A 14,910-nucleotide genomic window follows, 5' to 3' on the forward strand; every position below is an offset into this window, starting at 1 on the left:
GTCATCTTACAATTGCAAACAATTCTGAAAAGAAATTGATGATGCAATTTCATCTGATTTACAGAACGAAAAAAAAAATATAAATCAATACCATGGAAACAATCAGTGGTATAAGGATGTTGATCAAACTGAAGATAATAGATGGTAGGTACACGCTCAGGAAATCTTTACTGTCAGAAAACTTCTCATACAGTACCAACCATACAATGGTACCACATCCTCCACCAATCAAAATACTGAAAATATATATAAATCAAAATACTGAGGAAAAACAAAGTGAAACTGCGAGCTACTGCTCACTGATGATACCCCCGCCGCAACTGGATAATTTTAATAGTGTAAAAATATGTAAGTGTTCGGTAAACAGGAAGTTATTGAGTGATGAATCTGAAAACGCATCACACTGTATAGCTGACTTATATAAACCCTGAAACCAAATTTCAGAAATCCTAATGATGTAGTTCCTGAGAAAGATGCGACAAAAAATATTCATGGGACGGATGGACGGACTGATGGATGGACGACAGACAGAGGTAAAACAGTATACCCCCACTTTTTTAAAGTGGGGTATAATAACAAAACAAGAATGCACATGTTATTCTGCATAGAAAACCCCCTCTTAATTCAAAGTATTGGAAAAAAGGAAGAAGGCTTCTGACAAATAATCACTGTTGAGCTACTGACCAAATACATGAAATATGATGTTATTCTGTTGACTAGTATTTGAAAAATGTGTGATGAAACATTTAAAGATAATTCTACATTTTGAAAAATTCAAAAGTTTTGGCAAACAGGAAGTAGGTATCTGAAAAATCTGAAATGTGCTCACACTTTATGACTTATCACTGTAGAGTTGCTGACCAAATGTGAAGTCATTCTGTTCAATAGTTTCTGAGAAAAGTATTATATGACAAACATATTTGTTGAACAACGTACAGACAAGGTGATCAATATAGCCCCATTCCAAGTTTGAGGTTTTGAAAATATAGTGTAAGACAGAAGCTACACACTCATATCCTGCCAGGAAACTACCCATACAGCACCACAATGCAATGGTACCACAAACTACTCATCAGAAATCTATGGGGAAATAAATGGAGAATGTGTTCATGGGACACAGATGATGCCCCAGCTTGCATATAACGTTATAAAGGAACATAACTAGAGAACTGTTAAAGTGACACCTTGATCTGAGTTTTGTGGTAATATGATGATGATGGGAGTTTTTAACGACCTTGACTGGCTATACAGCCCTCGCACGGTCGGCCCTGGCTTGCGCCTTTTTGGGCATTTAAATAATTTGTTTTTACCATAGGGTAATTGAATAATTTGAATTGTGGTAATAAGCATTGTGTATAAGCTACATAACATTTGGTTGAGGTAAACTGAAGTTAGAGAACGGAAAAGAAACAAGAGGCTCTCAAGAGCCTGAATCGCTCACCTGTATTTCAGAGGAGAAGATTTTTAAATGTTAGCAAACTTGATGAACAAATTGTGTAAAATTGTTTTTAAAGGGCAATAACTCCTTAAGGGGTCAATTGACAATTATGGTGATATTAACTTTTTTGTAGATCTTACTTAGCTGAACATTATTGCTGCTTACAGTTTATATATATATCTATAATAATATTCAAAATAATAACAAAAAACTGCAAAATTTTGTTAAAACTACCAATTCAGTGGCAGCAACCCAACAATGGGTTATTCGATTCGTCTGAAAATTTCAAGGCAGATAGATCTTGACCAATTAAACAATTTTACCCCTGTCACATTTGCTCTAAAAGATTTAGTTTTTGAGATATAAGCCAAAAACTGCATTTGACCCTTATGTTCTATTTTTAGCCATAGCGGCCATGTTTGTCGATGAATACATACTTCGTATACAATTTATAAACAAGATACCCTAAGGAACATTTAGTTAAAGTTTGAAGGTAATTGGCCCACTAGTTTCAGAGGAGAAGATTTTTAAATGTTAGCAAACTTGATGAACAAATTGTGTAAAATTGTCTTTAAAGGGCAATAACTCCTTAAGGGGTCAATTGACAATTATGGTCAAATTAACTTTTTTGTAGATCTTACTTTGCTGAACATTATTGCTGCTTGCAGTTTATATATATATCTATAATAATATTCAAAATAATAACAAAAAACTGCAAAATTTTGTTAAAACTACCAATTCGGTGGCAGCAACCCAACAATGGGTTGTTTGATTCGTCTGAAAATTTCAGAGCTGATAGATCTTGACCAATTGAACAATTTTACCCCATGTCAGATTTGCTCTAAAAGCTTTAGTTTTTGAGATACAAGCCAAAAACTGCATTTGACCCCTATGTTCTATTTTTAGCCATGGCGGCCATGTTTGTCGATGGATCAAAACTTCGGATACCATTTATAAACTAGATACCCTAAGGAACATTTATTTAAAGTTTGAAGGTATTTGGCCCAGTAGTTTCAGAGGAGAAGATTTTTAAAATAGTTTATAACGACAGATGACGACAGAAATCGACAGACGACGGACGCCAAGTGATGGCATAAGCTCACATGGGGCCCTTTGGGCCCTGTCAGCTAATAATTCAGCAATTTACTCCATATATAAAGGGACATAATGCTAGAACGGTATAAGTAACGCCACCGAAATTCATACTTGATCTGAGTTTTGTAGTAATAAGCATTGTGTATAAATTTAATAGCATTTGGTTGAGGCAAACTAAAGTTAGAGAAAGGAAACAAAAAATTCAGCATTTTTTCTATTTGTAAAGGGGCATAACTCTAGAACGGTAAAAGTAACACCACCCAAATTCAAACTTAATCTCTGTTTTGTGGTACAAAATGTAATAAGCATTGTGTATAAGTTTCATAACATAGAGAAAGGAAACTGATTTTGGGACGTACGTACGGACAAGGGTAACTCTTAATACCCCCTCTGCTGCGGCAAAGGCATAAAAACCCAAAAAATTTTCCTTTACCTTATCACTTACCAAATAGTTCTGCAACTTACAATGTCAATGAAACATGCCATAAACATTTACCTTACAATTTCCTTATATACATACTCAAATTTCAAAGTGACTTGAGAATACCTAGCTTTATAACAAGGCCTTATATTCTGTTTGTAACTAGATGCACTGATGTGAAAATAAATCTTATACTGTAAATTCAGAAATTATTTTGAGGTTTTTATTAATGCGAATAAGTTGACTCCTTGAGTATAGCAATAATAAGAGCTCGCATTCTGATATCTGATATATATGTCTGTATAAAGTTTTTCCAATAATTAATCTCACATTTTTGTTCATTCTTCGAAATTGCAATAATAAATTCAGGTAATAATTTCTGAATTAACAGTATTTCAATGATATATATGTAAAAGAGAGGCCAAAGATACCAAAGCGATATTCAAACTCATAAATCAAAAACAAACTCACAATCAATGCCATGGCAAAAAAACGAAATACGGTAGAATCACTTATACTGTTCTAGAGTTATGCCCTTTATATATGGAAAAGACAAATAACAGTACACAAAACACAATATAGAAAACTAAAAGACTAAGCAACACGAACCCCACCAAAAACCAGGGGTGATCTCAGGTACTCTGGAAGGGTAAGCAGATCCTGATCCACATGTGGCACCCATCAAGTAAAGTACTTATTATGTAAATACCTAACAAGAAAGTTAAACACTATATCTAAATTCTATAAATAGGTTCCCCACTAAATATTAGAAGTTTAAAAATTATTCATGTAATTAATAAGTTGTTTTCCAGTAGAAAAAAAAAAAGCAGGTGACTGAAATTAAAAGCTATGACTAAAAGATTTTAATGTTCCATTCCATTCATGAGAAAAATATAAGTTTTAAACAATAAGTGTATGAAAAGTCTAATAAAACGTTTTCTAGAACTTCAGCAAAAATGTTTATAATGTCATTTACATCCATCACTTAATACTGCAATATTTTAAAACCAATAACAACAACATTTTTAATGTAACAAAACAGTTACTAAAAAAGAACAGAAGTTAAACATTACAAGCAAATAATAAACAAACGAAACATTAAAATATTTTACATGGTTATTCCCCAGGCAAGAATTCTACTACAAATTATTTTATATGTTTCTCTCCTGTTCCTCTTCTTAGATTTTGCTTTAGCTTTATCTTCTGAAGTATTATCCTGATCATCAAAAATATATCTTTAATGCAGTTATTACATGTACTTAAATAAAAGTTTAAATGTCCCCCTCATTGCACATATTTTATCTGTCCAATAATAACTAAAAATAACCTTTTTCTGTTTGTTCTTTAAAACTTTTTATAAATATCTAGAGAAATGAAGGCTCGAGAGCAAATGCAATGCAATTTCAGATAAAACCAATATTTCTAAGGGGCATAACTCTTTAAAAAATATTTGATCGGCATTGACTATCGAAAAATTTCTTCAGACATTGCTGATATAAACCTTTAATATAAATTTTATAAAAATATGGCAAAAATTGTACAAGTAAGAGTGCTTACAATGTAATTTTCATGTAATTAATATTTCCAAGGGGCATAACTCTTTTAAAAATAATTGATCAGCACTGAATTTAGGTCTTGTCCGAGACATTGCAGATATAAACCTATGATATAATAAGTTTCATAAAAATCTGGCACGAATTGTACACATGCCATAGCGCTAATCTTCCATATAATTAATATTTCCAAGAGGTATAACTCTTTTAAAAATAATTGATCGACACTGATTTTCGAATTGTCCAAGACATTGCTAACATAAACACATGATATAAGTTTTATGAAAATCTGGCAAGAATTGTACACTTTAGGGCGCTAACAAGACAGGATGGACAGACGCACAGACAGACGCCTAGTACTTCTATGTCCCCTGTAACGCATGTTTTAGCGGGGTACAAAAAATGTATAGCATTGGAGACAATTTTTTAGACAACAACCACCTTTGTAGTAAAATTTTCATTTTATTTATATTTCTTATTAAAATTGCTGCTGTCAGTGTAAAAGTATTATGTTGACTGTAAAAAGAGAGTCCATTTATCAGTAAAATTATGAATTTAGAATTTTTTCTTTAGATGCTATTTCTTGGTCTTGAAGATAAGCTTCTGTCCAGGTTTCATAATAATCAATGAGGATTTACAAATTCATCATGTCAAAAAATTTTTAATCCTGTTAACTGGAAAAAACTAAGTCCTGTCATGATCATCTATCAGCAAGATACTGAAAATGAAAAAAATCTTTTCTAAATTTTGTTTTAGACACTTTCTCTTAATCATGTTAATCATTAAAGTTCTATAAAGGTTTGACAGAGTAATTGATGTGTAGCAAACTTTTACCCTACACTGTATCTACTTGTTTACTGCAAAAAACTAAGTCCTTTTATCAATAAAATACAGAAAATTAAAAAAAAAAATTTCAAAAAGGTTCTGTCAAAGTTGTTGCTGACTGAAAAACTTTAACTTTAACTGAATCTGATGTTAACTGTAAAAAAAAAATAATTCCATTTATCACTAAAATATGGAAAAATGAAAACAAATATTTTCAAAATTTTCCTCTGGATACTATCTTTTGGTCATAAAAAATCCATAAAAGTCCATAAAAATTTGACAGAGTTATTGATGTCTAAAAACACTTTTCCACAGACTGAACCTAAATGTTTACAACGTGGAATCTAGGATCATTATGTCTCGCTTTTGCGAAATGTTGCAGGCTTGACAAAAAACAACTCAAAACAATCATATTTTCAAGTAGTATCAAAAATTCTATCATTTTGTGTATCAATGTTTTATTGAATGTGTATTATTGACTGGAGCAGATCATAGCTTACCTTGAGAACACTAGCTATTCCCACAGTTAGATTATCTGAGGCTTCTGTTGATGTTATACTGTGTGTGTGTTTGTGTGTATCAATGTTGATAGAATGTGTATTATTGACTGGAACAGAACACGAACACTAGCTATTCCCACACTTAGATTATTTGAGGCATCTGAAGATGTAACACCATGGTCCCAGGAAGAAAATAGTATTGATGAAAACTTAAATCTTGAAGAAAATGTAGCTGATTTTGGTCTATCCGATCCTCCTAAACTAATAAAATATAATTATAGAATAACTCAAATATAGAAAAATATTCAACGAGTGACTGAACAACGCATTAATTCATGAATTCGCAAGAGTTAAATATAAGTGTTGTTTGGTCATGAGTTAAATATTTTCATTATTTGAATTCTTTGATTAGGTATTCTTTTTATTACATTGACCATAGGTTTTTAATGAAAATAAAGTATAATATACAAGGAACTATATGTTTTTTTTAAGCATTCCCAATTTCGTCATCACTAATGTCTTGAAAACTCCTATTATTTTATGACGTCAGAGTACTGAAATTATCGGAATATGATTTATCAGTTTTTATTAAACTAGGAAATCACAGTATTTCATTACAACCAATGCATTTTAATAATAGTTCATAATGGTAATGTAATACATCAATCGAGTTTTTTAAATGCAAGACATATATGAATAAACAGAAATATACCTGATAATTATCATACCTGATGTCAGATATACCCTATGTGATGTCAGATTTACCATACCTGATGTGAGATTTCCCATACCTGATGCCAGACTTACCTATTCGATGTCAGAAGTACCATTTATCTCTTTTTCACTATACCTGATGTAACAACTATCATACCTGATGTTAGAACTATCATATCAGATGTCAGAACTAACACACCTGATGTCAGAACTATCATACCTGATGTCAGAAGTATCATACCTGATGTCAGAACTATCATACCTGATGTCAGAAGTATCATACTTGATGTTAGAACTATCATACTTGATGTTAGAACTATCATACCTGATGTTAGAACTATCATACCTGATGTTAGAACTATCATACTTGATGTTAGAACTATCATACCTGATGTTAGAACTATCCTACTTGATGTTAGAACTATCATACCTGATGTCAGAACTATCATACTTGATGTCAGAACTATCATACTTGATGGTAGAACTATCATACTTGATGGTAGAACTATCATACCTGATGTTAGAACTATCATACCTGATGTTAGAACTATCATACCTGATGTTAGAACTATCATACCTGATGTTAGAACTATCATACTTGATGTTAGAACTATCATACCTGATGTTAGAACTATCTTACCCGATGACAGAACTATCATACCTGATATTAGAACTATCATACCTGATGTTAGAACTATCTTACCCGATGACAGAACTATCATACCTAATGTTGGAACTATCCAAACGTTTTTCTTTTATTGTTTTATCATAAAACAGGCCGTTGGTTATTTAGTTTGAATTGTTTCACATTTTGTCCTGATCTGGCCTTTTATAGCGGTCTTACAGTAAAGGTTTTGCTCTTAGTTGAATGTTTTACTGTGGCCTATAATTGCTTACACCCAGGTCATTTGCACTACCTTCTAAGTTGAATTCACCTACCTTATGAGTTCAAATAACCCATGTCTAGAGCTGAAATATCCACCTCCTAAACTGAAAACTCTTAACTATTGAGTAGAAATATCAGATGTATGGAGATGAACAACCTTCAGTTTGGAGGGGGTGTCCTACCTTTACAAGTTAAAACATCTTACCTATTGAGAATAACAAAGATGAACAACCTTCAGTTTGGAGCAGGTATCCTACCTTTACATGTTAAAATATCTTACCTATTGAGAATAACAAACAGACTACCAAAGTATGTCACCAGGATCATCATTAAATAGGCCAGTGCAATGTGATACACTCCATCAATGACATCTGGATAACCTCCATAAAACAGCCAGGTCTCCCTAATAGCTCCCTACAAATATAAAACATACATGCCATCTATAAGGTCAGCTTCATTATATTTATGATTTTCTCTAGAAAGTTACAAATATCAACAGCAACCCTTTTTTGGGGGGATGGGGGGAAGGAAATTTGGGCATGTAATTTTCACTCTTTTTTTACATTTCATGATGATCTTAGGGATTTTTGCAACTTAAAAAGTACAGTTTGCTTAATCTTCTTTTTTCTACCCCTGTATATCTGTACTTGTAAATTGCCATTATTTTCTGTCCATTTAAACTTTTGGGATTGAATCAATCACAGAGCAAAAATATGCCAAATTTGATATTCATTTTTATCCGTTTTTCAGGGAAAAATGTCGTTAGTTTTAAATAAACAGCTTTACAAGAGCATTGAGTAAAATCAAGGGGAATAGTTATTATTTTCTTCAGTACCAGGATCAATTAGTTATTTACATAAAATCTTGAAAATTATTTTTTTGTGGAAAATATTCCAAGCCCCCATCACTCCTTCATTGAAAAGGCCATCCACTAAATAGTTATCACAATAACAAAAACCAAGGAAATGATTTGTAGCTCTTCACTCTCTACGGTTTATCTATCCATTAATTACCCAAAGGGTTAAACTGGGGTATAGAAATATGATCATCCCAGGACGTCTTTTGTTGGGTAGTTAAATTCTGGCTCAAGTGAAAAGGGGGGGAGGGGGGGGGTCCTTTGGCTGTGCTGGATGTATAAATCCTCAGCAACATCTGGTTGAAATTATGATGTTAAATTTGATGCCTCCTATTGTATAATTATCATGCTCTCTAGATAATCTATAAAGAGTCAATTGATGGTTTCAGTCAAATTGACATTGTTTGGCTGACATCAGTATGTCTGTCTAAACAAAAATTGATGTAAAATTATGGAGTCAAATAACCAGGTTCAGTGATAATAAATTACCTTCAAACAATACAGTTGTCTGACTTTTTTTTTTTGGAGGGGGGTGGCTTTAAAAAGTAAGCCCTTTCATTTATAATTTCATTCTTTCATGTCTCTGCTGATTTGACATTTTGCAACTGAAAAAGATAGCCAAATACATGTACTGGAAAAATTACGATTTACAGAAAAATTAACAGTTATATGGTACCTATAGTTACCTCTCCATCAATGAAGTTCATCCACTCCAAATCTTGCGAGATGTTGTTGTAGTTAAATGTTATGGCTGTTGGTATGACAACCACTGATAACCAGAAACATGACAGGAACAAGTTCAACAGGATGACCCATCTAACAAACACAAATAAAGAACCAATACTAGAACCAAAATTACCTACAAAACAATAGCAGGTGATCAGCCTAGATACCTAGTGCAGGACAACGAACACAAATAAAGAACCAATACTAGAACCAAAATTACCTACAAAACAATAGCAGATGATCAGCCTAGATATCTAGTGCAGGACAACGAACACAAATAAAGAACCAATACTAGAACCAAAATTACCTACAAAACAATAGCAGGGGATCAGCCTAGATATCTAGTGCAGGACAACAGACACAAATAAAGAACCAATACTAGAACCAAAATTACCTACAAAACAATAGCAGATGATCAGCCTAGATATCTAGTGCAGGACAACAGACACAAATAAAGAACCAATACTAGAACCAAAATTACCTACAAAACAATAGCAGGTGATCAGCCTTGATATCTAGTGCAGGACAACAGACACAAATTAAGAACCAATACTAGAACCAAAATTACCTACAAAACAATAGCAGGTGATCAGCCTAGATATCTAGTGCAGGACAACAGACACAAATAAAGAACCAATACTAGAACCAAAATTACCTACAAAACAATAGCAGGTGATCAGCCTAGATATCTAGTGCAGGACAACAGACACAAATAAAGAACCAATACTAGAACCAAAATTACCTACAAAACAATAGCAGGTGATCAGCCTAGATATCTAGTGCAGGACAACAGACACAAATAAAGAACCAAAATTACCTACAAAACAATAGCAGATGATCAGCCTAGATATCTAGTGCAGGACAACAGACACAAATAAAGAACCAATACTAGAACCAAAATTACCTACAAAACAATAGCAGGTGATCAGCCTTGATATCTAGTACAGGACAACAGACACAAATAAAGAACCAATACTAGAACCAAAATTACATACAAAACAATAACAGGTGATCAGCCTAGATATCTAGTGCAGGACAACAGACACAAATAAAGAACCAATACTAGAACCAAAATTACCTACAAAACAATAGCAGATGATCAGCCTAGATATCTAGTGCAGGACAACGAACACAAATAAAGAACCAATACTAAAACCAAAATTACCTACAAAACAATAGCAGATGATCAGCCTAGATATCTAGTGCAGGACAACAGACACAAATAAAGAACCAATACTAGAACCAAAATTACCTACAAAACAATAGCAGATGATCAGCCTAGATATCTAGTGCAGGACAACGAACACAAATAAAGAACCAATAGGCCCGAGAACACAGTTATTTCGTAGTGCATTTATTTTAGACAATAAATTCAAATTAAAAAAATCGCACCTGCTCTATCTCAAAAAGATTTTTACAGTGTAGTGTACTACTATTGATACAAATAATATCAAAATTATAGAAACTTCTACCAGCTCTAACTCAAAATATTGACAATTCTGTGTTACGGGGGGCTAAAATTCAGTTTGACAGCTTCAGACATTCTAATTTTTTGACCTTTTTTAACTGGACCAAATCACTACTTAACATAAAAGATTCAGCACCCAAATTTTTTAAACATGTAATTTCATCCCCTTACTTAATATTTCATGCATAAAATATCAAGAAATAAATTGGGAAAGTGTATCAAAAAAAAATGCAAGTTATACACTGTTCACACTAGGGACTATATTCGTAGACAACGAAAACCAAAGGACGATAACTGTGTCCTTGGACCTAATAGGATAGAAAGACTTGACCAATTTTAATAAAACTTTGCATGACCTAAGCTTAGGCAATTATAAGATAGTTGGCCAAGTTTCATGGCCATAGGATATATATTATAGAAACTAGGGCCATTTTAATATTGAAATTTGGATGTTTATTTTTGACGTTTAAATCAAATATTTTCAACTGTCAAGATTTTGGCCTAAAAAATTTAAATATTGCAAAAATTTGCTTTTTAAATACTCTTGAATTTAATATAATAAGTTTTAAAAGCAACGGAACACTCATTTGATTTATCAGATTTATTACAGTTATTCAAAAGTCAAATTTATATGAGCCTGTGCCTGAAAATAGAGATTTTCGAATTAAGGGAAGCCTTACATAAACATGCATTTTTTTCAACCAATTTGAAGTTTTTGAAGTTTTTTAACCATACATTATTCTTCCATATATATTAAATGTACTTTGAATGTAAAGAAAAGTTACAAAAAGCATACCACATGAGTATAAAATGGTCTTAGGCCATGTAAGACTGAGAATTATTTAGAGTCGATTTAGGCCTTAGCCCATATTTACATATAAAAATGCACACAGAGGCTATAAGAAATTGAAATTTGTTACTTTTTGCTCATTTCTATGCTAAGATGTCATGATACAAGAAGTCTAATTGCAAAAGGACTCTTGAATTCAACTTTTTTCTGCAGACAGTATGGTCTGATGACCAGTTTTTCACTTTTCAATGGAAAACTTGCATGTAGTTTTAGTCTCATTTGGCATATATTTGAACCACTTACTATCCTAAAGAAGAAAATTATGGTAGCATATGAAATGAATAGGGTGTACTGATCATTGTAAAGTGGTTTTTTTACAGATTTAGTGAAATATTTGTGATGGACTACAGATTTTATGTACAAAGCTCTTCACATTTCACATACATCAAACAGGCCGTTTAACCAGGGACATAAATACAAATATTCTGCACATTTTTTCTGTGATAATCTACTTTTCTCTAGATTCCGAGTTCACAAATGGTTAATTAAATTTGATTTAAGCATAGAAACACAAATATCAGGAACATAAAAAGCTGTCAGATAGAAAGTCAGCATGGCTCTTAGGCATAAAATGGAAACTGCTTTAAAATGCTTATTTTAGCCGTATAATGCCGAAATGGGACATTTTAACAGAATTTCTGTCAAACAAAGATGTAAATCCTTTTCTTTTATCGAGTTTGACAAATTGAAACCAGCAAACCATTCAGGAAAGTTGCAAAAGTACAGAATCTACATTTACGGAATTCATCTCTTAGGCCCGAGAACACAGTTATTTCGTAGTGCATTTCTTTTAGACAATAAATTCAAATTAAAAAAATCGCACCTGCTCTATCTCAAAAAGATTTTTACAGTGTAGTGTACTACTATTGATACAAATAATATCAAAATTATAGAAACTTCTACCAGCTCTAACTCAAAATATTGACAATTCTGTGTTACGGGGGGCTAAAATTCAGTTTGACAGCTTCAGACATTCTAATTTTTGACCTTTTTTAACTGGACCAAATCACTACTTAACATAAAGATTCAGCACCCAAATTTTTTAAACATGTAATTTCATCCCCTTACTTAATATTTCATGCATAAAATATCAAGAAATAAATTGGGAAAGTGTATCAAAAAAAAATGCAAGTTATACACTGTTCACACTAGGGACTATATTCGTAGACAACGAAAACCAAAGGACGATAACTGTGTCCTTGGACCAATACTAGAACCAAAATTACCTACAAAACAATAGCAGGTGATCAGCCTAGATATCTAGTGCAGGACAACAGACACAAATAAAGAACCAATACTAGAACCAAAATTACCTACAAAACAATAGCAGATGATCAGCCTAGATATCTAGTGCAGGACAACGAACACAAATAAAGAACCAATACTAGAACCAAAATTACCTACAAAACAATAGCAGGTGATCAGCCTTGATATCTAGTGCAGGACAACAGGCACAAATAAAGAACCAATACTAGAACCAAAATTACCTACAAAACAATAGCAGATGATCAACCTAGATATCCAGTGCAGGACAACAGACACAAATAAAGAACCAATACTAGAACCAAAATTACCTACAAAACAATAGCAGATGATCAGCCTAGATATCTAGTGCAGGACAACAGACACAAATAAAGAACCAATACTAGAACCAAAATTACCTACAAAACAATAGCAGATGATCAGCCTAGATATCTAGTACAGGACAACAGACACAAATTAAGAACCAATACTAGAACCAAAATTACCTACAATACAATAACAGGTGATCAGCCTAGATATCTAGTGCAGGACAACAGACACAAATAAAAAACCAATACTAGAACCAAAATTACCTATTAATCAATAACAGTTGATGCTTAGATATCTAGTGTGGGGCAATCATATAGTACACAATGTTTTTTAGCTACAATTACCTACAGTTATATAAATAGCAATAGATGATGAATAGATAGGTAGTTTAATATCCAGTAGCAAATATATATGAATATCAAGACAAAAAACATGTTGATGTAATATGATCTTGCTTGGCACTAGACTAACATGCTGAGTCGTCAACATGCTAGTTCAAAAGGTTTCAGTATGCAGGAAGATATGTCAACATATCACAACACATTATTCTGCCTCTGAGCCAACCAGTATTTTCTCTCAGTCCTAAATGCCACATCCTTAATAGCCAAGACAATAACGGAGAAAATATCAAATTCATCCATTTGAAAAATACAAAACTACTCGTAATTATGAAAAAAAACCTGAATATTAACAGGATAAATTCATCAAATTATAAACAGAACTTTTTGAATTATTTATTGTTCCATGCACCTTATTATATTTTGCTGTGTGTTGAAGGCCTCACTGTGACTTTGAGATGAAGAACAGCAATAAAAGCACTGTTCCTTTGCTTTTTGTGTTTTTTTGCTGTGCATGTACTGATTTTGTGTCATGGATGGATACCCAATATCCTTTTTTTTCTTTCTATTTCATTAACTTACTTTCTATGTACTTGTAATAAGACTTAAAGATTCATGGATGGATACCCCCATACTTTGTTTTTCTATTCCAATTCATTAACTTACTTTCTATGTACTTGATATAAGACTTGAAGATAGGATTTTCTGTACCTTTGATTTTCCACCTTCTATACCATACCTTAAAACAAATGTGTTAGTAGGTTAGTAAGCTGTAACAAATTATTTACAATTTTGATGTCTGAAATATCATAAATTTTATCTAATATTCCAGTGGAACATTTCTTTTAACATTGACATTGCACCATGTTCTAACATCTCTTAAACCATTTTAGAGATTGAGAAATTTTAAGAGACCCTTATCTGTAGTTAGATATTGACAGCACATGTAACCTTAAATCATACTCATTGAAACGTGAACTTTAACTTAATATCCATGATTATTGTATGATAAAATGTAGGCTACATAAACTTTTAATAAAGTTTGTTTATCTATCACCCATCATAAAATGAAGAATAAGTATGAATATACAGTTCATGTTATCTATGTATTTGCCATAGAAGCAAGAAAAAATACCTTGATATCATGTTTTAGTAACTGGTACACAGTCATCTTGGCTCTGATGTTAGTATTCTTTCTTGGGGGTGAGTACCTGTTAACAAAAGCCACAATTTGTTAAATATTTCTAATGAGTTATACTGTCATGGCTGTTAGGTACTACTAATAAAAATACCCTCCTCCCATAAAAAAATATTATATATCAAACTTACACCATAAAAACTAGATACACCATATTTGTAAACTAGAAAATGCAAATTTCTCTTAAAGGAGCTCTGTATCCATGAAAACACATCACATGGTTAAACTTCCCTTTAGACTTATTCAGTTAAAATGAACATGGAGGGTATGAAAGCACTTTCAAAATTCCCCCACAACCAACATATTTCTTTCAATGGAATAACCATCATCATGTTTATAGAGCTTTGTATCAATGAAAATGCATTATACAGCTTAAAGCCTCATTGCAACAAAATACTTATCAATAAACATGGCCAAAATGTTATTTCAATAGCATAAATGTAAATCTGACCATGATAAAACACTGAATG

The 14,910-nt window shown here is 32.4% G+C and overlaps 1 protein-coding gene across 1 annotated transcript in view; it reads right to left on the bottom strand.

The window, feature by feature from the left end:
- The window catches only part of LOC127727839 (transmembrane channel-like protein 7), a 28,739-nt gene that overhangs the window by 13,307 nt on the left and 522 nt on the right, over positions 1-14,910 (bottom strand). Inside the window, exons 2-7 of the mRNA XM_052234952.1 lie at positions 14,378-14,453; positions 13,909-13,981; positions 8,975-9,147; positions 7,713-7,846; positions 5,941-6,093; positions 92-236 (exon numbers count right to left, since the gene is read on the bottom strand). Of these exons, the coding sequence (XP_052090912.1) occupies positions 92-236; positions 5,941-6,093; positions 7,713-7,846; positions 8,975-9,147; positions 13,909-13,981; positions 14,378-14,453 (754 nt within the window). The remainder of the gene's footprint in view (positions 1-91; positions 237-5,940; positions 6,094-7,712; positions 7,847-8,974; positions 9,148-13,908; positions 13,982-14,377; positions 14,454-14,910) is intronic.

This window comes from Mytilus californianus, unplaced genomic scaffold (assembly GCF_021869535.1).
Source record: "Mytilus californianus isolate M0D057914Y unplaced genomic scaffold, xbMytCali1.0.p SCAF_2, whole genome shotgun sequence".
NCBI lineage: Eukaryota > Metazoa > Mollusca > Bivalvia > Mytilida > Mytilidae > Mytilus > Mytilus californianus.